Source organism: Canis aureus, chromosome 25 (genome assembly GCF_053574225.1).
Source record: "Canis aureus isolate CA01 chromosome 25, VMU_Caureus_v.1.0, whole genome shotgun sequence".
Taxonomy (NCBI): domain Eukaryota; kingdom Metazoa; phylum Chordata; class Mammalia; order Carnivora; family Canidae; genus Canis; species Canis aureus.
Window position 1 is genome coordinate 41,326,390 of NC_135635.1, and position 25,709 is coordinate 41,352,098.

At 40.1% G+C, this 25,709-nt stretch overlaps 1 protein-coding gene and 1 long non-coding RNA gene across 16 annotated transcripts in view; one reads left to right on the plus strand and one right to left on the minus strand.

Moving 5' to 3' along the window:
- The window catches only part of DYRK4 (dual specificity tyrosine phosphorylation regulated kinase 4), a 62,900-nt gene that overhangs the window by 17,117 nt on the left and 20,074 nt on the right, over nt 1–25,709 (minus strand). For 6 of the 15 annotated variants that reach the window (XM_077871380.1, XM_077871378.1, XM_077871377.1 and 3 more), the window contains 11 exons: nt 23,593–23,673; nt 22,774–22,890; nt 21,903–22,041; nt 20,020–20,183; nt 17,317–17,453; nt 16,853–16,993; nt 14,820–14,958; nt 10,867–10,948; nt 8,585–8,757; nt 4,311–4,371; nt 932–1,061 (listed from right to left, as the gene is read on the minus strand). In XM_077871380.1, coding sequence (XP_077727506.1) covers nt 932–1,061; nt 4,311–4,371; nt 8,585–8,757; nt 10,867–10,948; nt 14,820–14,958; nt 16,853–16,993; nt 17,317–17,453; nt 20,020–20,183; nt 21,903–22,041; nt 22,774–22,890; nt 23,593–23,673 — 1,364 coding nt within the window. Of the gene's footprint in view, nt 1–931; nt 1,062–4,310; nt 4,372–8,584; nt 8,758–10,866; nt 10,949–13,897; nt 13,935–14,819; nt 14,959–16,852; nt 16,994–17,316; nt 17,454–18,212; nt 18,395–20,008; nt 20,184–21,902; nt 22,148–22,773; nt 23,132–23,592; nt 23,674–25,709 lie in introns of those variants that run through there. The other 9 variants (XM_077871385.1, XM_077871384.1, XM_077871382.1 and 6 more) reach the window with 8 other exon arrangements.
- LOC144297386 (uncharacterized) lies at nt 5,052–21,795 on the plus strand. Its single transcript, XR_013364419.1, has 3 exons — nt 5,052–5,124; nt 16,017–16,077; nt 19,097–21,795. It is a non-coding gene; the product is annotated as an uncharacterized LOC144297386 (long non-coding RNA).

Consider the following 25,709-nt stretch of genomic DNA (forward strand, 5'->3'; position numbering starts at 1 on the left):
ATAGAAAAAGAAACTGAGGCCCAAAGAGACACAATGATATCAAATATCATGCGACTAATCTATTTGCCATTTAGTGGAGACACACTTGCAAAACCCCTTTTAAAATAATAAAAGCTAACATTTTTTAAACACTAGGTATTGTTCTGAATGCTTTATGTTCTGTTCCTTTTTAAACTGTGACTTGACCAAAGTACAGAACTTAATTTCTAAGCATATAGATTCTAAAAAGCTGTACATAATAAATGGTTAATGGAGCATTCTTTACTTTAGGCTATAAATCCTAGGGGAATGGGAGGGACCCAGAAGCCATATGCTGGGTGTTTATGCAAACAGTTACAACATGCAAGAGGCTGACCTCAGTTCATGAAGCAGAAGCTATTTAGAACTGGCCTACAACCTTGCTGCCAGGGTTTGAGGACAGGAAGGCAAGCTCTACCCACACACTAATCTAAGGCAAGTCATTGAGCCTCAGCTTCCACATCTCAAAATGGAGCAAATAATCTGCCCTGCTAATTAATCACATAGGAAGGGAAGAGAAAAGTCAGTCAGATGAAGGGAAAGCATTCTACAGACTCTCAAGCACTATGGTCAGTATTTATTTTATTATTTTTATAACGTTGTTCTGGCCCCAGACTTTCACCAGCAAACATGAGGAAAAATACAGTATTTAAGAGGAAACCCAGAGGGGTACCTGGGTGGCTCAGTTGTTTAAGTGTCTGCCCTCAGCTCAGGTCATGATCTTGGGGTCCTGGGCTCGAACCCTATGTCAGGCTCCCTGCTCAGTGAGGAGCCTGCTTCTCCTTCTCCCTCTGCCTGCCACTCTCCCTGCTTGTGCTCTCTCTCGCTTGCTCTCTCTCTCTCTCTCAAATAAATAAATCTTAAAAAGAAAAATAAAAGGAAACCTGAGGCAAAGACACCCCTGCAAACTCACACCAAACACCTTCTGAGAAAGTCCAGGAAGCTGGTGTCATAGGTTTTCAGCACCATCGTGAGATCCTTGGAATCCGGGTATCTTTTTTTCCCCCTGTTGTTGGTCATATTTTTAGGAAAACCTTTGGAATCTTTAGAGATACAATAATTCTGTGTTTAGTTCCAGGTGTTATACATTGGTTATATCATAGCTGTTCATTCAACCACGTTGCTTCTTGGAGTGGTCTTTGCAGCTCTAGCTCTGTCTTATATTACCCACCTCCCACACAAAGGAACATGTTCCTCAGTCTCAGTCAGATGGAAAGAATCACATGTAGATTACCCAATGAATGCAATTAACCTTTACAATATTCCCCACTACCCAGTATGTTCTGAGCCTCCTTCCCACACCTCCTCCCAAAATCAAAGGGCTTACCATTAACCAAAGTAAAATAATAATGATTAAAAATAATAAAAAATAAATCTGAAGGGACAAAAATATTCAGCTCTGAACAACAAAAAGATGTAGTCTATTCTTGGATTATCTATGCCCTTGCTCCTTTCCCACTAACTCAATAAAATGAGAATTTGGGACATCCCTGAAGTACAACAAGAAAGTATTGTAGGAGAATCATCTGCTTTCAGAACTCATTTACAAGCCACACAAACAAATTAATCTTATTACTTTTTTATAGGCACATCAAAATTTTGTCCATAAATTGGAATGATTAAACTTGTTTTGTTGCTTAAAACAGCTTGGAAATGACTTTTTCAGTCATTTTCATTCATGAAAACCCTCACCAAATGTATTTATCATGCCTGAAAAGAAGCTCTGAAGAAAGCTCCAGAGGTTTCCCCAGAATATTATGGGCAATGCTTTGAAGGTGAGGCCACTCATTTGGACATCTAGACTCTGGTGTGCATATCCAGACAAGGTGTCCACTTATGCTCCTACCTTGTAAATCTGCATATGGATGAATGTGTATACACACACACACACACACAATTTACACATTAAACTGAATTTTCACAAAAACTCAGTTTCACATGATGGACATTCTGGAAAGTACAGAATGAGACCTTTCTATTTTATAATTAATGCAATATGTGGGGCTTCCAAAAACAATTCCTAGAAGAGACCATGAATGTGTATATGTGTGTGTGTGTGTGTGTGTGTGTGTACATCACATGGGTATGTGTATTTACAGACATAAAAATGAGTTGGGACATTGCATAGGGTATAGGTACTGTGAACCCCATTTCCTTTTTGACTATGGCACCAGTGCACCCATTTGATCCTATGTTGCTCTTTTTACAAGTGACTGAAGAGTCAGGCTCACGGGTTTATAAATAACAGCTCCTAAAATCATCTTATGTAACTGTTTTACAAGTTTTTCTCATCTTTTATACTATACCATAGGAAAATAATGGGAATGAGCACTTTTTGTCAAGTCCCCAACTAATTCTTATAATCAGATAAAGTTTGGGAAACACTGAAGAAGATGAAAATCCCAATAAAGTCCTTTCTTATGCAGGAAATGAAGAGATATTGCTACCAAAAACACATCATTATTCTAAAGCCTCATGCTGATGGTAAAAACTAGTACTCTATGAACTAGACCCTCTTACCATTATGCCCTATACTCCTTTCCTTTTAGTGCCCCCACATACAAGGTATAATCTTAAGTTCATGCTTAGATATGACTCTTCCCACAATGTCTTTGGCAAGAAGGAACACCAATATCCCTACTTCTCTTTCCCTAAATCCTTTGAAATCCAAAAATCTAAATTAAAAGTGGTGGATGGGAAAAGCATATCCAGGATTAAAAGACCAGTTCCATTGCTCTGTATAAGTTAGTTATACAAACAAGTCAGCGAGATCTTCCTGCCTGCCATCAGCTGCTCTGGAAGGAGGGTTAGTGCATGGGCACTGTTCTAAGGCAGCCAGGACACTGAGTATGCCCAAAGGTAAGGTCTTCAAAGCTCCAGCCATAACTACAGGGTGATGTATCAAAGATTTAACCATTGGAATGGCATGGGACTAACCAATCAGAAAGGATGATAGCTTTGGTACTGAAGCAGGGTCATGGAGGGACCCTCTGCTTGCCAGGCCTTAAACTTTGAGTTTCTGGATAACGGGGAGACCAACAGGTCCTGAGAAAGGGGCCAGGGAGCCTGTAGCTATGGCAGGTTTTTTTTGTTTGTTTGTTTACCAAATAGTAACTGAAGTATACCACATTTTAACCCCCACATGACTGAGCACTAGCTCAGTTATACGTTGACTTAACACCTTTATGTCCAGGAATCCATAAAAGTTTTAAAAACTCTTTTATTGATAGAACAAGCTGTGGGAAGAAAGTGAAGGATTTTCCCCCATTCTGAAGGCACTCTTGGGTGGAAATAAGAGTTGAGAGGGCTAGGAATGATGGAGATTCCATAGCCAGTAGAAGCCTATGAACTAAACTTATAAGAATGCTGGTCAGAAATGCTATTCAAAATGGCACAGAGCCTACCTGTGCAGTTCCCTTTCCCTCATGTTGGCTTCACTCCACTTGGTCACTGTAGATTTTTCTACAAGAGAATCCCTTAGGTTCTTGTGGTTTTTTAAAAAAGGACTTTAGATATGAGACTGACTTCATCTATTCGGTTCATAGTGCCCTGGAAGCCCTTGCCTTCAGCAGTTGGACCTTGTTAATCCACCTGTCCATCTTGCACAGCACCAGTCAAATAGAAAGTCAGAGGATCAGAAATTCGGAGCCTGGAAATTGCAATGAGGGGGCAGCATGGGGCCATGGATGAAGCTTAATTCCAGCAATTAGGTAGCTGTCCTATACATAACTGGGAAGTCACAACATATCCGCAGCCAAACTGTATGACAGCCTTTATTTACCCATTTTATAGCAAAGTTGCAATGATCCTGGCATAGTACAGATTTGGAAGATTAAAAGAATTGCAGCAGGAAAGAATAATGCTCCATTAATGATATGTAGCAAATTTCCCACTATTCTTAGAAAGGAGCTTCTGCTTTTTTATTTCCCTGAACAGTACATAGTGTGAAGGGGCAAGCTGCTTGGAGAAGCAAGGAGAATTTGCAGTAAAGGGCATAGTTATAATCTTTCAAGGTTTCAAGATCTCCCAATAGATCTTCTGAGCAGGAACCTGGTCATTTTTAAGCCAAGACCTCCTTCCCACTGTGACTCCTCCATCCCATCTCCATCATGCTTTCTGGTACCACTTGGCAGCAGATATTTACTTTCCTAGCAGAAGGTCCTAATCACAGCTTGCCCTTTGGGATGGGACTAGGGGAGAGCATTGAATGGGGTTTAGGGTATGAGAGGTTGCTCCAAGGTCTGTGAGACCTCATCACAATGAAAGAAAGAGTATTAGACCTAGGAACTTACCAAAGAATGTCTGTCTCCTGGAGGCCGTCTGAATGAAGTGGGTTGGTGGCAGGCCCAGCACCTTCAACAAGTACAATGCAGTGGGTTCACTCTTGTGGAGTCACACATTAGAACTGGATGGGACTTTGGCCAAATTTTGCTTCTACAGATAAGGACCCAAGGATATTAAGCGATAACCTCAACCCGGTGATAAAAAGGCCCAGAGCATGAGTCTTCTGACTCCTAATTTAGGGCTCTTTCAGTATCCTGAGCATAAATATTAGTCGTGTTACTCTGAACAAGTGTTAAGACAAACTAGAGGTAGCTCACTCTTAATGGTAGCCAGATATCATCTGTCAGAATAAATAAAACAGTGTATGTGCTGACCATCCTTGAATTAAGGAATGACATATCCCAACTTGGAGATAGAAATTACCAGATGGGCCTCAGTCCACTATATGACAAAAGAAAAGAAAATTATAGCACCCACTTGTTCACCTTTACCCACTGCAGCCTATAGGGATACACAGAGACAGAGAAATTACAGGTGTCATCCTCAGCCTTGGGTTCCCAGCCATATATATCTGCACAACCCTATCCTCCTCCTCCTCCTCAGGCTCACTGACAGTTCAGGAGGAAGTGAATCAAATCCCATACTTCTCAATTCTTCTTGGTATTGGAAACAGGATTGGTTCAGGAATGTTTCATTAAATCATTTATCATCAACTTTAGAAGCCAATACTCTGAACATCTCATTTTACAGAGGTCCAAAAGAGGGAACTGACTTATCCAAGAGAAAAGGCTGGGACCACACTCCAGACTTACTGATTTCCAGGCCAGTGTTCATTCCACCATAGATATCATTTATAGCTATTATAACCTAAGTTATTTTAATACTTATTAGTTTCAACCATGAAATGAAAGTATATTTAATAATTCCCAAGGGTATATGTGTGTCCCTGTGACCATCTATAACTTTGAGTCAATCTAGAAAACAGAAATTTGGGATGGATGGATGAATAGATAGAGATTAGACAGGTAATTAGATATATATATTGAGAGAGAGAGAGAGAGAAATCAGATCTTTGTCCACAGTCAAAATATCTTTGCTCACTGGTGTAATCCTAAAATGTGAAATTTCTAATTTTTAGTGTTATTTTATCCTGTTTTGTCTAATTTAGCTCCATAACATTATGTCTTTAAAAAAATACATAATAAATAATCATACAATGAGTCTTGGTAAAGCCTTTTTATTGAAAGATATTCTTTCCAGAAAGTTAGGATAGTGAATGATTAATGAACAATACATAGATTTGGACAGGTGTCATCTCTGGTTTTTAGTTACTTCTGAGTATGTTTGAAAGACTGGCATAATGGTTTCATTTTAAAATGTCACTATTCGATCAGAAAGAGAAATTAAGAAAACAAATGCACCAAATATAATAAAATATCTAGGAATAAACTTAACCAATGAGGTGAAATACCTGTCCTATAAAAACTATAAAACATCGATGAAAGTCATGAAGACAACACAAACAAATGGAAAGATATTCCATGTTCATGGATTGGGAGAACAAATATTGTTAAAATGTCCATAATCTATAGATGTAATACAATCCTTATCAAAATGCAAACAGCATTTTTCATAGAATTGGAACACATAATTCTAAAATTTATGTGGAACCACAAAAGACCCCAAATAGCCAAGACAACCTTGAAAGAGAAGAACAAAACTGGAGATATCACAATCCCAGATTTCAAGATATACTATAAATCCATAATAATCAAAACAGTATAATGCTAGTAACAAAAATAGACACATGGATCAAAGGAACGAAACAGGAAGCCCAGGAATAAATCCTATATGGTCCATTAATCAATTAGTCTTTGATAAAAGAGGTAAGAATATGGAAAAAGACAGAATCATACCAATGAACAAAGATATTTTGACTATGAACAAAGGTTTGATTTTTCTCTCTCTCTCTCTCATATATATATATATAATAAATGCCCCCTATGTTTATTGCAGCATTATTTACAATGGCCAAATTATGGAAGCAGCCTAAGTGTCCATCAATAGATGAATGGATAAAGATATTTATACACACACACACACACACACACACATATATAGTGTATATATAAAGATGTGGTGTGTGTGTATATATATATGTGTGTGTGTGGTATACATAAATGCAGCATATATATATTAGTCTAATTACCTATTTAACATCTATTATTTACGCATCCATCCATCCCAAATTTCTATTTTCTAAATCAACTCAAATAGTGTTGGGAAAACTGGACAGTAACATGCAAAATAATGAAACTAGACTACTTTCTTAGACCATACACAAAAATAAACTCAAGTGAATCAAACCTAATATGAGACCTCAAACCATAAAAATCCTAGAAGAGAGTAATGTATAGAATAGGCAGTAATTTCTCTAATGTCAGCCACAGCAACATTTTTCTAGATATAGCTCCTAAGGCAAAGGAAATAAAAGCAAAAATAAACTATTGGGACTACAACAAAATAAAAAGCTTTTTCATAGCATAGGAAACAATCAACAAAACTGAAAGACAACCTACTGAATGGTAAAAGATATTTGTAAATTACATTTCTAATAAAGTGTTAGTATCCAAAATATATGAAAAGTTTATACAATTCAACATCCAAAAAATAAATAATCCAATTAAGAATGGGCAGAGGAGGGGTGCCTGGGTGGTTCAGTCAGTTAAGTGTCTGCCTTTGGCTCAGGTCACAATCCCAGGGTCCTGGGTTCAAACCCTGCATCAGGCTTCCCTGCTCCTTGGGGAGCCTGTGTCTCCTTCTCCCTCTGCCTGCTGCTTCTCCTGCTGGTGCACTCGCTCACTCTCTCTCTCAAATAAATAAAATATTTTTAAAAAAAGAATAAGCAGAACAGATAAATAGACATTTTTCTAAAGAAGTCATCCAGGTGGCCAACAGACACATGAAAAAGTACTCAACATCACTCATCATCAGGGAAATGCAAATCAAATCCACAATGAAATATCACCTCACACCTGTCAGAATGGCTAAAATAAAAAACATAAAAAATAACAAGTGTTGGCAAGGATGTAGAGAAAAAGAAACCCTTGTGCACTGTTGGAGGTAATGCAAACTTGTTCAGCCACTGGGGAAGACAGTTTGGAGATTCCCCCCCAAAATTAAAAATATAATTACCATATGATCCAGTAGTGGGATCCAGTAATCCTACTACTGGATATTCACCCAAAGAATATAAAAGCACTAATTTGAAAAGATAAATGCACCCCTATGTTTATTGCAATATTATTTACAATGGCCAAATTATGGAAGCAGCACAAGTGTCCATCAATAGATGAATGGATAAAGATGTGAGATACACACACACACACACACACACATGTGGTATATACGTATATGCAGCATATATATATAATGGAATATTACTCAGCCATCAAAAATGAAATCTTGCCACTTGCATCAACATTATACAAAATATAAGCTAAGTGAAATAAGTCAGTTAAATAAACACAAATACCATAAAAATATCATATCACTTCACTTCATATTCAGAATTTTAAAAACAAAACAAATGAACACAGATAAAAGAGACAAACAAAAAACAGACTCTTAACTACAGAGAACAAATAGTTGGTTACCAGAGGGGAGGTGGGTGGAGGATGGGTAAACTAGGTGAAAGAGATTAAAAGTATACTTATCAGGGTGCCTGGTGGCTCAGTTGGTTAAGCATCCAACTCTTGATTTCAACTCAGGTTGTAATCTTAGGGTCATGAGATCAAGCCCTACATTGGGCTCCAATGTAGATTCTCTCTTTCCTTCTCTCCCTACCCCTCCCTACCCACCCATCTTTGGCTCACACATACTCTCTATCTCTCTCTCAAAAAAAAAAGTACATTTAACATGTTAAGCACTGAGTAATGTATAGAATTGTTGAATCACTGCATTGTACTCCTGAAACTAATATAACACTATATATTAACCATCCTGGAATTAAAATTTTTTTTAAATGACTAAAAAATAAAAAGTTAAAAAATGAAGTCACTTTCATAATATGTTGGAAATTTCATCCTCTGCAACTATTTAAATTTTATGATAAAAATGTTAGATACCAACTCAAAAGTGTACAGAGGGGCACATAATTACAAAAATACATCCAACAACCACAAAAAAGTACACAGGCCACTGCCCTACAGCGACTCTGATGCAGCCCAATGTTTGAGAGTGCAAGCTAACCATCCTGTGGCACCTCAGCCCTCCCCCTCACCTCCATGATGCAGGCCAGCTGCTCCATTTCATTCTCCCCGGGGAACAGAGGGTAGCCTGTGTACAACTCAGCCATGATGCAGCCCAGGCTCCACATATCAATGGCCATGTTGTAGGGATGGCCCAGAATCACCTCTGGGGATCTATAGAACCGGCTTTGGATGTAAGTGTATACTGTGGAGAAAGAAAGAGAACTATCATGTAAAATCCTCCTTTCCAAAACACACTTCTCCAAGGACATTTTAGGTGAAGGTCGAGGGTAACTAAGACGCCCCAGCCCCTTTCACTCTCCAGGGTTTGCAGGGAGATGAAAATACAGCCCACCAGCATTTCTGAGTCAAGTTACATACATAATCTCATCAAATATTCATAGCAACCTGATAATCATGCAGTGTTATTATCCTCACTGTATTGGTCAAGAACTTTAAAGAAGACATTGCTCCAGGGACGGACATTTAAGTCAGCCAAACTTTATTAAAAAAGGAAACAGAAGGCTAATATAAAGCTAAATTTTTAAGCTATTACATTCATTTGGGGCAGACACCTTCTAAACGTATTGTGATTTGGTGAGAGAAGAGGCATATTAAAAAATGGAAAAGAAACCATGCAAAATGCATCTCTTCTAATGTGTCTGCAATATATTATGTGCAGTGTGTTGTATAAAGTACAGAAAGAAGAGCCCCCAATCTCAATAGATGAAGATGTGCAGAAGACAGTACTGTGCTTCCACATGCTGACATTCTTTACCTAGATGCTGGCAGGGGAAGGGTTCTGTGGTCACTTCTCTGATGTTTGAGTCAGTAAAAACATAACAATTTTGTGAATAAAAACAAAATGAAGATATGATAAAAGTGACTTTTATACCCTGCCTACTTCCAAAATGGATTTAATGCACTTTGCAATCAAGGTACATATATACACAGCATAATTTTTTTTAAAAAATAGATTGAATGGACACTTCTATAATCCTTAACATGTGCTGGGCACTATTCCAAGTGTTTTAATACAGAATAATCCTCAGTCCTTATGACAACCCTGTGAAGCAGGTGCTATTATTGTCCTATCTTAAACTGAGAAAACAGACAGACAAAGATTAAATAAATTATCAAGGTCACTCAGCTCTAAGTGGCAGAGCTGGGATTTGAACTCAGGCTGTTCAAGTGTAGTATCCATACTCTATACCGTCTCATGGTTAAAATAAAGATAAAGCGAAGTCAGAAAGTACATAAAGAGGGAAATGACTATATGAAAACAAGGATAAGACCATTACAAATTCTGTTGGGAGCATCCCGGTAGCCAAGCCAAGAGATTGCACAGCTTTCATGCCTGAGAAGAGTAAGCATATGAGTACCTCATGGGAGGCAGATTGTTTTCTAGCTGGAATTTCTTATGGGTTCCATACATAAAAGATAACATGTCTTCAAAAGTAGTGCTGCAGAATATTTGGAAAAAACATCTAGAAGTCTTTTCTTTTGCCTCCAGAGGCTTCCTGTGTCACCCCCTGCCACCATGAAGGTTAATCCCAAGCCCTTCTTTACTATGCCCTTAGCATCATCTGTACATACTTGTAATCACTGCACCTATCCTGTTATCTTTGTTTCTTCCACTGAACTGTAAGTAATCAGAGCACAGGACATGTTATTTTTTGTTGTTGTTGTTCTGGTACCCAGAACAGTGACAGGCACGTAGAAGATACTCAGTAAATGTTTGTTGAATGGTACATGTTCTTGCCCTCAAACTTGATAAAAGTCAAAAGAAAAGGCAGTTAAATCACGATCAATGATGGTTTTTGAAATATATTCCAGGGCTGCTTTTTGGATTCTAGCCTGGAAAAAAAATATAAAGTCTAGAGAACTTAGGGCAGTGAATCTCAAACCTCAGAATGGCTGTGTGTTCCACAGTGCAGACCGCTGGGGACTCCTCCAGAAATTTAAATTCCTTACATCTTGGATGAGGTCCTGGGGGCTGTAATTTTTTCAGAGCCCTCTGGTGTTCCAGATGCACATCTAGTTAGTTTTGAGAGCCAAGACTCTGAGGTAATTCCAGATACAGAATTTGAGAGCTGCAAAGGACCCTTGTGGTATTTGAGTTTAATCTTCTCATTTTATAGATGAGGAGACTTGGGCTCAGAGAAGTGAAGCACCTTGTTCAAAATCATACCAAGCAATTGCTGTGGCTGAGCCCAGGCTAGAACCCAGGTGACCTCACATGAGAAGTGATGTTTCAGTAAGGGAAAGAAATTGTAATAGGAAAATTCAGACCAAGGGACCAGAATGGGCTTACCTTTCTGGTGTTCATAACAGCTTGATCCAAAGTCAATGACTTTAACAGAAACTTGGCCCTTTTGATATAACACTATATTCTCCTAGAGAGGAGAAAGACAGATGTCAGGTTTTAATAATGTTTCTCCACACACTCTATTTACTGGAATGCCAGCCATCCTTCAGGACCCAGATCAAAATGTAACCAGCTCCAAGGGGTCTCTTCCCCAAATGCCATGTTCTCCCCCTCCTCTGACTTCCCATTTGATTTGTGGTCTGTACCTCTTCTTTCGACTCAGTATTTATTGCTTTGTCGTATGTCGTATTTCTTTCGCATATATTTTGTCTCTTTCCCCATATGGAATGTGTAACTACTGAGCACTATGGGCTTATTTTTATCTCCTTGGCACCTGGCTCTATCCCTTGCTTGCATAAGGCCATAGAAATATCACTAACTGAATTTAGTGTTTCCATTAAGGGCTCCTCCAATATACTGACATCAGTAATGAACTGATAGGCAATAATTTAATCTGAGCTATGATTCTTTCATTGACATTGGGGAAAATGTGAAACCAGCATCCCAGGAGAGCTGTGGTTAAGCTCCTGAGCTCTCAGAGCATGATGGTGTACTTCCTGGGCCTGGAGTTTAAAGTCCCAGTCATGTTTTCACAGATCTCAATATTAGATGAATTCACTATTATGAATAGTGCATGAATTAGTTGCTTACTGAGACCTTTAACTTTACAGATATGGCACAGCAGGCCTGGTCTGATGCCTCCGGCACCACAAATTAAGAAAGCACAACTTTAGTCCATATTCCTTTCCTAAAGAATATCTGTATTAACTGCAAGAGTTCAATCAGCAAAAGTCTTTTTTTTTCATATTTTTTAAAGATTTATTTATTTATGATAGACATAGAGATAGAGAGAGAGGCAGAGACAGGCTCCATGCCGGGAGCCCAACGTGGGACTCGATCCCGGGACTCCAGGCTCGCGCCCTGGGCCAAAGGCAGGCGCTAAACCACTGAGCCACCCAGGGATCCCAGCAAAAGTCTTTTAAAAGCAGACATTTCTAGTGTGTCTCCAGACCAATGGAAAGGTTCCTTAACTAAAGAACTTCCCATGATATTGATAAAAATAGCTCTATAGAGGGGATGGATGCATCAGATCATCACAACTCATTGAAACTATCCTTTGAGTCCATTAGAATAATTCCTTGATTCTTTTTTTATTTAAATTAAATTAATTAATAATAGTGTATTATTAGTTTACAAGTAGAGTTCAGTGATTCATCAGTTGTATATAACACCCAGTGCTCATTACAACCCCTGCCCTGCTCCAGTTACCCCATCCCCTCACCCGTCCCCTCCAGCAACCCTCAGTTTGTTGCCTATTGTTATGAATCTCTCATGGTTTGTCTCCCTCTTTGATTTTGTCTTGTTTTATTTTTTCCTTTCTTCCTCTATGCTCATCTGTTTTTTCTCTTATATTTCACATATAAGTGAAATCATGTGATAATTATCTTTTCTGATTGACTTATTTCACTTAGCGTAACACCCCCTAGTTCCATCCATATTGTAGCAAATGGCAAAATTTTATTTTTTGATGGCTAAGTAATATTCCATTATACATATATAATGAAACTTCTTTATTCATCTGTCGATGGACATCTGGGCTTTTTCCATATTTTGACTATTGTGGGCATTGCTGCTATAAGCATTGGGGTGCAGGTGCCCCTTCAAATCACCACATTTGTATCTTCAAAAAATTCCCTGATTTTTTATCTATACTCACCAAGCACTCTCCTAGTTGCACACACACTTTTCTACTTGGCATATGTATTCCAGTTTACTATTTCTGAAAAAAATCTATTATGTCATGTGAATTTCCTTGTTGAGAGTCAGGCCCCAAAGCCTAAAGACCACAGATGTACAGTGACCCTTTGAAGCTGCAAATCTGAGGATTAGGAACTTGAATGTTGATAATAAATTAATGTATCATCATTCTTGTGAGAGCATCAGTAAGCCCTGAGAGAACATCTCTATCTTGTCAATATTAAATTGTAAAATTTGCCCAATAAGTTACAGTTTTTTAAAAAAGTAATTGTTTGGGGATAGAGGTTCCTCAAAAAGTTAAAAATAGAACTATCCTACAATCCACTCACTAATCATGCTACTGGGTATTTACCCCCCAAATACAATTCCACTAATACACTTCTGGCTATTTACTCCTAAAACACTAATTCAAAGAGAAACGTGCACCCTTATGATTATAGTGGCATTATTTATAATAGCCAAATTATGGAAGTGGCCCAAGAATTCATCAACTGATGAATGGATAAAGAAGAGGTAGTATAAAGGGATACCTGGGTGGCTTAGTGGATGAGCATCTGCCTTTGGCTCAGGGCATGATCCCAGAGTCCCAGGGATGGATTCCCACATCAGGCTCCCTGCATGGAGCTTGCTTCTCCCTCTGCCTCTGTCTCTACCTCTCTCTCTGTATCTCTCATGAGTAAATAAATAAGATCTTTTTTTTAAAAAAAAAAAAAAGAGGCGGGGATCCCTGGGTGGCGCAGCGGTTTGGCGCCTGCCTTTGGCCCAGGGCGCGATCCTGGAGACCCGGGATCGAATCCCACATCGGGCTCCCTGCATGGAGCCCGCTTCTCTCTCTGCCTGTGTCTCTGCCTCTCTCTCTCTCTCTCTCTCTGTGACTATCATGAATAAATAAATAAAATCTTTAAAAAAAAAAAAGAGGTGATATATAGATATAGATATATAGATATTACTCAGCCATAAAAAGAAATGAAATATTACATTTGCAATAACATGGATGGAGCTAGAGAATATAGTGCTAAGGGAAATAAGTCAGTCAGATGAAGACAAATACCATATGATTTATATGGTATATAAATACTCATATATATATTTATATGGTAATATATATATACTGATATATAGAGTTTAAGAAACAAAACAAATGAGCGAGAGAGAGAGAGAGAGAGAGAGAGAGACCAGGAAACAGACTATTAACCATAGAGAACAAATTGATGGTTACCAGAGGGGAGGTTGGTGGGGGCATGGCTGAAACAGGCGATGAAGATTAAAGAGTACACTTATCATGATGAACACCACGTGTTATATGGAAGTGTTGAGTCACTATATTGCACACCTGAAACTGATATATAACACTGTACTAACTATGCTGGAATTAAAATTAAAAACAACTAAAAATTAACTATTTGGGGGGAGTGAGAAGGGAATGAGGAAAAATTAAGGGATATTTACATATCTGTGAGAATCATATTGTTTTTGGAACCAGCTCCTGACCACACATCTTCACACCCTTATACCTTTCCCCTATTTACCTCTCTGTACTCCTCAAGTTTGCAATCATTAACTCTTCTAACAAGCATTTATTTATTGCCTGCCATTACTATTGCCAAGTACCATGTTGGATCCTGGGAATAAAATGGTGAGAAGACATGGTCCCTGACCTTGGGGGAATTTGCAGTCAGTGGAAGATAAACCATCCCTACATAGCAACCAGAGCAGTAACAGAGCAAGTACAGAATACCATCAGGACATGTGGGAAGGGCACATTCATTTGGAGCAGAGGATTTTCTGTACCCTAGGACCAACTCAGAATAGAGTGAATAAAGTCAGGATTTAGTACAGTAGTTCTCCATATCCCTGCATTACATATGTCTCTACATATCTCTAAGCCTTCTGTAGGAAAGCCCTCAGATCTTTATGTTCCTGTCTTGATAGTACCACATCTCTCTGCATCATCCTGATATCTGTCCCCTAATCTTCACTGCATCTCTCTTGGTTTATACAACATATAAACATAACTGCTTGGCTTCTACCCTGGAGCCTTGGCCATGATGGCTTCCCAGTTACCACTAGGGGACAGAATGGGACAAATAGTTTCTGAGGGTGGGAACCAGCTCCCTTGGCAGGACAGAGCTTGCACTCACGGGCTTGAGATCACAGTGAATGATTTTCTCTACATAAAGCATTTGCAAACACTTCAAAACAGAGAGGGTGAAGCGTCGAACTATTGACAGACTGAAGCCTTGAAAGCTATTATTCTTCATCAACTCATACAAGTTGATTCTGGAAAAGAGAGAGAGAGAGAAAGTGATGTGTATGTATCAGTGCAGAAGGTATAATGCTGAGCTTGAACCTGCAAACAATCCCATATCACCTGGTTTCCCTCTGGTAGTAGGCAAGCCTCAGGCCAGGAGACAGAGCTTTCGTGTCCTATAAACCCAACTTTTGCCTTGATTCATGGTAGAGCCTGTGTGAAGCTCAATTGTGCTGGCCTCTCAGATGTCCCCTTGTTTCTTATATGGCAAGGTCATTTAATCACTTTGTTACACATGTGGGTGTTCAAAGGTTGGGCCAAACTTCTGAAATATTCATAATTTCTCAGGCCCTTGGGAAGGATCCAGGAAGTCCATCACCCAACCAAGTGGTCACTCCTGCCCCAAACTAATAAGGCTGTCTAAAGACATCAAAAGGTTCCTGATAAGTAAGGGAACAAGAGAGTGGGCAGATGGGGCCTGAGGTAAAATGAAGAAGCCCTACACCATCCAAAGTAATCCTGGTTCCTTGGTCCCATCCATCTGTAAGCTTGCAGAAATGAGGGTTTACTCTTGCTAGATTATCCTAAATTTTCTAGATAGGCAGAAGCCTGCCCTATTGTATAAAAGCCTGCTAAATTATATGAAATCTGATGATTTACAAGTGTTAGAAACAAATGCAAAGCATTTTAACAAGAAAAACATTGTCTGTGGGCTGCCAGTATGTGTAAATCATCAAATGGAGAGAAGAGGGAAAGAAGGGGCACCACCCAGAAACAACTTTGCATCAACTTCTTCTTGATTTCTCCCAATCTTCCATTTCTAAGCCTTCTCTAACTCTGGCAGTATTTAGGAAGCTGTTCATTCTTGAGGAGTACAGGAAGATGTATAGCTCTAGCCTCAGCTGACTGAAAGCTGACTCAGCTGTGTGACCCTGGGCAACTCCCAACCTTTATGGTCTTTGGATTCTCCCCCAGCATATTTGCCCCTCCTCACTTCTCAGAGCTCTAATTTTAAGTACAATGGCATCTAGCTGGCTTGTTCTTTTAAATACAATGAAATCTAATCCTGGCTTGTTCATTTTGACAGAAGGAAGATAATTCACCTCTGCATACAGAAAGTAGACCATATTTTGTAGTCATCAGAGATGGTGAGAAGAGTGTCAACTTTCCTTCTAATTCAAGTTTAGCTGGTTCTTAGAATTTCACTGACAACAAAGGTGTCATGGGAGCACCAAGCTACCAGCTCAGGGAATCCCATAATACTGGGCCTCTGAGAGTCTACCCTAATTATTCCCCTTTGCTAAATGCTTTCTGGGTTTCTGGTTTTGTTCAAATTATGGAAGCTGGTCTTCTCAGAGAAAAAGTAATCAGATTAGCATGCCCTTCCAATTAGCACACCCTTCCAGCTCCAATATTCAGCGAGGTGATACCAATCTATTTGTCAGGTTCTGCTTCCTGGCCAAAAAAAAATATCTGCTCCTATCCTTATTTGCTCAAAATCAAAGTCCTTTCCCTGCTTGAGAGCAGCTAGCTGCTACTCCCTTGGATTCCAAGGAGAATTATAAAGCCAGTGAATGGAGACATGGGGGCAAAGGATAGTCGTTTTCAACATATTTAAGTTTCAGTCTTGAGGGCAGGGGCCTTGTATTGGTTATGTCACCCAGTTTGGCACCCAACACTTGGGCAGCACATCCTGAGTATGTTGGCAGGTGAGAGACATGACTGAGGGGTAGAGTGAAATGAGCAGCTTTGGATACAGCTCTTCGCTCCTTAGCTTTCTAGGTAACTGAGTGGCCTTTGTGTCTACTCTAGTCATTAAAAGTTCACATCTAGAAAAATCTAGTGTTCGGACCTCAAAGTTTTTCTTCTATCACCTTAAGCAACTTTTCAAGAGAAAATACATTAAAAGAAAAAGCAGCTGACCCCAGGAGTTCAAAGGTGATGCAGAGATGATTGCGAAAATAGAAGAAGTCCTTCATGTGTACCACATTGTAGGTGTTGTCTTTGTCCTTCCTTCTGAGAGCTTCCAGGATCTTCAATTCCACCAGGGCTTGGTGGTGAAATCTGAAGTGGTAGGGGAGTGGCAGGAGGAAAGGATATGGGAACAGAATTTACAGTGTCATGTCATGCTGCAGCACTTAGCCCCATTACCCAGACCCTCCCCATCACCCCAACAAGACTGTCAAAGGGGAGCAGAAAGCACTAAAAGCTTCATAATCTTGCCTCTTCTTTGCCCCATTGTGAAATCAGATAGGTAGAGAGAGAAAGAGGGAAAAGGATGAGGAAGATCAGAAGAAAAAGCAGAAACAGGAAGTGTTGGCATTATGAAGGGGCCAGAGTCATGCAGACCACCCCTCCCATGGCCTAGGCCATCTGCCAAACCACACCTCTTCTTGTTCCTGATGATTTTCAAGGCCACCAACTCATTGTTTTTGTGATCCAAGCACTTGGCCACCTGTCCAAAGGACCCTTTCCCGATCATCTCCAAAACCTCATAGCGATAGGCAATGTGGTCATGCAGGACCTGCAGAAGCCAGGTCAGGGTGAGGAACAGAGCCATAGGCTATCGGGCTTCCCTGATACTGGGGCCCATGTCATCTCATGGTTTACCCTCAGGGAGATCATTCTGAACTGCACTGAGTATTTGTGCAACTCCCACCCTCCTGTTAATTGCTTCTGCAATGGTGAGGTTGTTGCTTGGATCGCAGGCTACCAGTGTGGTTCTAGGAAGGTCCCACAGGTTCTATCCATGCCAAGCAGTGCAAAGAATATTGGATGGTCTTAGAAAACTCAGGTTCTAGATCTAGTCCATCATCTCTAGTTTTCTGCCTATGTGGGAATCTGTAAAATGAGAAGATTGAACAAAGTGGTTCTAAAGTCCCTTCCAGTTTGGATATTTCATAATCCTTGAATGCAGCCAAGCAGCAATTTGGGGGAAGTTCTATTTCTGATCCTTGATGTGTCTCCATTAATCAGAGAAGGCTTCATGTCTGCTCTGCCTCTTCCTGGTCAGAACTGGTCCTCCTCTTGACTTACTCAGATTTAATTCTAACTTGAGAGTTAGCAGTAAAGAACTTGAATCTTTCTCAACTAAGAGAAGCATTTTCCAAGAGCCAGAATCACCTATTCTCTTCATGGGCTGGAAACTAGAGAATGGGTTATTTATTCAAAGCACCTATTCTCTTCATGGGCTGGAAACTAGAGAATGGGTTATTTATTCAAAGCAATAGGAAATTTTCATTTAAAAATACTTTATCTGAGTATCTTCAGACAAATCACTTACCCACTATGAGCTGAGTGCCCTCATCTGTAACTGAAGGTCTTGGAGAAGAACCTCTAAGACATTCCAGCTCTGAGAATCTCTGATTCCTAGTTTTACTCTCAGGATTTGGGAGAGGCGAAAGACAGATGTTTGTATACAGTCCTCAGAATGTGTTTGTGATTCTGTAGTGGTGGTTCAGTCATAGAGCAGGAATCAGGACCATGAATATGAACAGGTACAACTTTACCTGTTAATATGTGGAAGTGGATTACCCTACTTGTAAAATTCGGTTGTGACAATGTACAGGGAAAGGGCAATGGACAAGTTCTGCACATATTGGCATAAAGGTATTTTGTACGTATTTTGGGGCTTGCAGCCCAAGCCCCAGACCCTTGGGCCCCAAGTCATCAGTTTGGTTGTATGATAATTATTTGTCTAGATGTCAACTTTGACACTGATTATCATTACTTGAGGCCAAGGACCAGGTTGTGTTCATTTTTATAATTCCCCTTATATTTCCAGAGTCTATCACATGCCCAAACATATAAAACGCTCTCAATAAATAGTTATTCAATTAATAATTGCTGAAAGAATAGAAATACTTGTTTGGTAATTTAGCATGGAATTTTTGGGAATTTGATAAAGATGGAGGTTCTGAGTAAACAGTGAGCACACGTTATCCCCCTGCCTGTCTCCACCAGTAACATAGCTCCTAAGATTTGAGACTGAGGAACTGAGCTCCAGTGAATTGACTTAAAGGTAGTGTTGACATCCCTGGGGAATTTCCCAGAAACTCTATGCCCAGGTATGGTTGGGGTGGAGGAGCTGAGGATGTCTGGATGGATTGGAAGTAAGGTTAACCAAGGATTAATTTGTGCCAGAAACTCTAAATCCTTCCTTCTCAGAGTGTGACCAAAGGACCAGCAGCACGGGCATCACCTGGAAGCTTTTGAAAAAGGCAAAATCTTAGGCTCTATCCCACACCTGCTGGATAAACATCCACATTTTTAACAAGACCTCCAGGGGATTTAGGTACATAGTAAAGCTGAGAAACACAGCTTTAAATACTCTGAAGAAATATGTCTCTTCTACGAAGCCATAAAAGACCAATCTTATTTCTTTAAATGTAACCAAGTTGTGAGAAAACGTCTAGAGGAGGAAATTCCCAGCAGCCCACAAATCTAGTGGACCAAGCATCATATATCTGGACATCTTCAGAAGTGAAAATTGCTTTCTGAAGCAAAAAAGACACTTTCCACTGCCCAGATTTTGCCTTCAGGCCTAGTAAGAGGCACTGTCCTGGGGAACCTCAGAGACACAATCAGAAGAGAAGAAGGAGTCAAGAGCTAGGTGCCAGGGACTACAGTGACAAGAACCTTTTTTTGCTTGTGGAGAAATGGCATTTAAAATGAAATAGGAAAAAAAATGAAATAGAAAGAGGTCCATGTGTGGGCTTGTATGGAGGAGACAAAAAAAACAAGACATTGGGAAGACTGCATCTTATTCCATGGAGTCTGGCCTTTCCAATGGGTAAAGGGCTTTGCATAAAAAGTTTGTGAGAATTTGCCCAGCATGCAAACTTGTTACCCCAAATACTCTTGGAATACCCTTAGCAGAGTAGTTTGTATATTAAATGCATGTTTTCCCATTTTCAACATGGCATTTCTTTGGTTTAGCACCCACTAGAATCCTTCAGGATGCCTAGTCTGAGATTTATTGGCACTAAATGCTATTAAAACAAAAAAGCCCACACTTTTTTTCCTTTCCAGACTACCTCTTATCCCAAGCCCCAGGCCCTTGGAGTTACCATGACCTACTTCCCCGTCACCTTCATATAGGAGCCATGTTCATCATCGAAACTCATTTTGTTGAACTTCTCAGGAGTCATGTGGAGCTTCTCTGCTTCAAGCCCCAGGAACCACAGCTCTGTGTAGCCCAGGACTTCACTTTGCTCATACGAAGATAGCTGGTTCTTAAAACACTTTAAGGCCTCTGTATGAAAGACACTATAGTTGTAGTTGAGGCAACATGGGGATTTGCCCAGGGTCCTAATGATGGCACCCTTTCTTGCTCATAAGCCAGTCACTCCTTTCCTCAACTAGGTGACTTACTAAGGATCACATATCTTAAAACTCACAGGGTAGAAATGTAAAGGATAAATGTTAAGATGTCGTACTGACTTCAACAAATCAGGAGGGAAACATAAAGGGAAAGGGAGAATCTAGCTCCCAAAAGCTATGGTTGCAGCAGTATGGGTAAAAATTCCAGGAGGAAAGCTAGTGTCAACAACAGTACGTAGTTACGGCAGCAGTTTCTGAGTTAATATGGTTTGGAGCTACACAAATAGTTTATCCCAAGAAGGTTACCCCTTAAAGGGCCAAGCAGGTTAACTTCAATGCAACTTTAAAAGCCCAGGAGGTATTCCCACTCAAGTCTGCAGCTCAGACTGCAAGGAATGAATAAGTGTTTGTTCTTCTCTACCCTTCTCTGTCCAGACCCCGTCAGGTGTTTGATGTTTGGTCTGGCAGCAAGTGGGGTGGGATTCAAACTTTAAGTAGATAAACTGGAGAGTGCTGAGAGAGTCCTGGGGAATTGCAGGTGGGAGGAGAAGGCACCATGTTATTTGACAAACTGCTAAAGAGTTGAAGAAGGAACTGCCAGAAGGAAAAAAGACATGAGAGACAAGACCTGTGTGAAGGGCAATCATATGAATGCTGAATAAGGCATATTCCTAGCCCAGAAGACAGAACCAAGACCTAAGAAAACAAGGAGGCAGATTATAAGCTCTGTAAAGGCAAAACTAGCTCAAAACTGAACTGATCTTTTTGTGGGTGGTTCCCAAGATTGTTTAAGAAGTGGAAGGACAATAATTTCAAAGCTGTGGGTAAAGAGCTCCAAGCATCAGAGGGTGTTGGCATAGTGAGTGTTAGTTCTCTTCCTTTGAATTCTAATAGGAAATGAATCTCTGAACCTTGTACGGATGGAGTTGGGCTCCTGGCCAAAAACATATGTGTGATCTTTCAGGCCCAACCATAGGTAATTAAAAGGCTTCCTGGCAGGGTTCATGAGGAAGCTTCCCTCCCCATGCCAGCATTGGTGCAGAGCCAGTGCATGAAGTATCTGAAAAGTTGCAGTCAAGGGCTCAGGTTCCCCTGGGTGGCCATGCACTTAGACACATCTGCATTCCTAACCAAGATGCCCCCATTCCTTGAGTATTTCTGCCAAGACCTCTTTATCAAGAAGAGAAAGTGAGGCCTCAAGATACTTGTCCCTACTCTGACTCAGTACTTAGTACATTTCTACTATTAGCTCTTCCCCTCTACCTCCTCCCCAACCCCTCCATAAAATGACTGAAGGCCTATTCAGCTCTCTAGGCAGTGAGACAGTTCCCTCTGACTGAGCTGATGCATCTGACCTGGTGTGGTGCCAGTCCATGGGGGAAAATGGAATACTGAGGAGTTGGGTGTTTTCCCCTTTTTTAAAAATATTTTTTATTGGAGTTCAATTTGCCAACATATGGTATAACATCCAATTCCCCTATCTAATCTCTTGCTTATTCTATCACAGTAAGTAATGAGAAGCTTACTGTTACTCTCATTTTGGCTTTTTTCCTTAGTTGACTTCTCCAACATCTGGTTCAGCTCAGCTCATGACGCCTTGACCACCTAGAATCAGCGCCCCCTACACCCTGTTATTGCCCAAAAGGCATACCTGCTGCAGTGAGAGGCACCTTGTGCTTTCTTGGTGGTTTCTCCTCTGGCTTGGGATCTTTGGTTTTAATGCTTGAATGGAAAGGCAATTCAGAAGCCTTGAGTTCAGAGGCTGGCAACTGATTATGACTTTGATTATCCTGTCCAGACAAAGAGACTTGAAATAAAGGACTGCTTAGACTTCTCTTGAGTGTCACAAACTATTTATCAGACCAAGAAAACCCACATCCAGCCAGACTCTTCTACCTTTCCAGGGAGAAAATGATAATTATCAGACACTAGGTTTTCTCAATCTTCCTGTCAAAGGAAGTATCTGTCTGACTCACATTATTCTCTATAAGGCTCATGCACAGTACCTATGCAGTTGATAACCCCAGTGATGTCTTACTCCAGGAAGAAATGGGAACAGTTTTTTTGTTTGTTTGTTTGTTTACTACTGCTCTTAAGAAGGTCAGTTCCTAACTAAATAAAGTGATTTGCCCAAGGGCACAAACACTTGAAGTTATAATAACTCTTTAACTTGGCACTTTCTCACATTATCTTATTTGGTCCTTATACAAAAAAAAAAAAAAAAGTAAGGGACATTGGAGGAAAACACTCATTTTGTATGCTTCTACCATTTATATACCAGACACTTCATTCTTCCTTTCCTCGATGAATCTTCATGACAACCCTATGAAAAGCCCATTTTGTAGATAAAAGAAAGTCAGTGATTTATTTGTTAAGGTTTATATTCTTTATAAAGATACAGGACTAGAACCCAATTCTTCAGGTGACATTGTGCTATTCCCAGCCTTTCTAAACTTGGTTCTGGACAGCAGTTAGGTCTTTGACATGCCTGCTCAGGGCCATGTCCACTGCCCTGTACTCACCTGATACAGCAGGGGTGGCTTTAGCAAGATTTTGTTGCCGATGCATGGAAAGTTAACCATGTTTTTCTTCCCCTTGGTATCCACAAAAGGGAGTGAAGTAATGCTGGTGTTTGGATTCTATATAAGGAGAAAGTGGATAAGGTGCAGAGCCTCAGGAAAGAAATCTTTGTCTTCACGGAGTCATTTCTACCAGCTCTCCTACCACAGCAAGAATGAACCTGAACCAAATCCAGGCCTAAATGTATTTTCAAAGCTCTTGTACAGCAAAGCAGAGTGGTCAAGCAGATGAGCTCTGGGTTTGAATCCCTGCTCCACTGCTTACAGCTGCAGATCTTGAATAGGTCACACAACTCTCTCTTTAAGCTTCAGTTATCTCATCACTACCATGGGGACAAAAATGGGATCTACCTCATAAGGCTTTTGTGAGGTAAACAAGGCAACTCATGTAGAGTATTCCATAAGTGTTGGCCATTATTATCATCATTCTAATATCTTACCACCCTAATATGGGGAAGCTCTTCCTGCTAAATAACATACATCTTCCATGGTGCAACATAAGCTCCCATTTCCTCTACATTATTGATTTGACCTTCCTTGGATCCCTGCCCTCATGCATTGATTGACTGATTGATTACAAAAGAGGTAGTCTGTCAGTGAATAGCCACATTTAAAATTGTGTGGAGATGCGGCATGGTGATGTGGATAAAGCATATGCATCATATTATGCTGAGTTGACCAAAATGCCACTGAAAAGCTACCCTGGCCACCCACATACCTTCATCCTTTCCTAGAGAAAAGACACTAAACATCACTGCCCACCTTATGTAAGAATCGAGTCATTCTGAGGTTCTTAATCTTGGAAGGTGGCTTCTGGGCTTGAGCCAAAGGCTTACTCTCAACCTAGATCAAGTAGAACAGTATTGAAATAGTGTTTAGCATGCTATCATCTCAAGCTGTTGAGACATATGTTTTGCTCCATTACAACAATCAAGATATGGTTGAAGCCAGCTCTCTTGACCTCAAAGCTAGGAAGAGCTAAGAGAAGCCCAGAGAAGTGCTGAATGAATGTATGAATGACTGCATATCAAAACAAGTGGTCTTTCTGGCAGTTCTTATCCTGGATTGACTTTTCCTATGGTTTTCACACTTTAAAAAATCTATAGAGCCTTTTCTTCAGATATAATTTTAACTAGGCACCTTGGACAGGGGAAGAAATAAAAGCTGAGCTGCTCCTTCTAAAGAGACAAAAATGTCCACAGTCTTGCTCTGGGACTCTTTCGACCCAGGGGCCCTAGTAGAACCCACTAGAATATGGGACCCCAGCCTGAACACCAGGGACTGATCAGAAGAGACTTCACTCTAGAAAGGGATGGCAAGCACACCATGAAAGTATATGACATAATTGTGTATGATATAAGATGGCAGTTATCTAACGGTTATACATTTATTTTAATATCCACTTGAAAACTATAGCACATTAAACCTATAATTTTACTATGAAAAATGAGACCAAAATTTAAGTTTAAAAAAGTGTGAGCATTACATAGATATGACAAAAACCATGAAGGTGGCACTGAAACTACTAAAGTTTAGCAAAAACAGGCTATGGTTTAAATCTAGGTTTTTCTCTTTGTTTTTTTTTATAATAAATTTATTTTTTATTGGTGTTCAATCTACCAACATACAGAATAACACCCAGTGCTCATCCCGTCAAGTGCCCCCCTCAGTGCCCCCCGTCACCCATTCACCCCACCCCCCACCCTCCTCCCCTTCCACCACCCCTAGTTCATTTCCCAGAGTTAGGAGTCTTTATGTTAGGTTCTTCTCTTTGAAGCAGAACTCATGTGTTCTCCTCCATCCAGCCTCCTCTTTGGGCACTGAATGAGACTTATCTGAGACACAGCTGGTGCCAGACCCACCCTTGCTTACCCACCTTTGTAAAACTTGGTATACTGGCCACAATGATATTCAAACTGGAGACAGTAGTTCAACTTAATATCACCCAGCACAGCTAAGCCTCTACAGAGCTATAATGATGGGGATCATGAAGAATAGACCATCTTGACCTCCTAAAATAAGGACATGACCTGAAGGAGAAGGGGCTGCATAGAGCATGGCTCATGGCCTTAAACCAAACTAATTTAATTGGCTAACTATACTAATGCAGGATTTGATTGTCTATTGAATGGAAAATGATTATATCTGAGCAAATACTGTAATCATAAATCTCACAGAGTCCCAACTTCTCACCAAATAAGTCTATGGGGATGAAAACTTACAACAGTCACAACAATGGCAACTTGAGAACAAGTTGGGAGACTGAACAGACCAATGAAAAGTATATTAACAGAACACAACTAAATACCAAACAAAGGGCAGGAACAATGAATGTTAACAAAGAAAGAAGAGATCACTGTAAATGCAGTTTGCCCAGGAGAATGTGAGGGGGTTTTGTGGAAAGGGTGTGGCTTGTTCTCGGCTTTAACTGGGAGGAAGGGTAGAGAGTGTGCTCATTAGGTAAAACAGTATCTGGGAATGCTCTAAGGGTCCTCACTGCTCATTCGACTAAGCTGGTGCAGAAGGTACACTGGATTGTGGAAGGCACTGAATGCTAACCTAAGATATTGGGTCTTTATCTAATGGGCAATAGTGTACCACTATTTGTTACATATGCAGAACAGTATTTCAGAAAGACCCTTCTAGCAGCAATGCGGCATAAAATAATGATCACAGATAATGAACTCTGATATCAGACCTTAGTTTTGAATCCCAGCTCCACTACTCATTAGTTGTTTGACCTTGGGCAAGTTTTTAACCTTTTCTCACGTAACATAGTAATATAACAGTACCAACCTCATAGGGTTGTCATAAGGGTTAAGGGAGTTCATGCGCATAAAGCACTTAAACCAGTGCCTTCTATATGCCAAGGGTGTTTG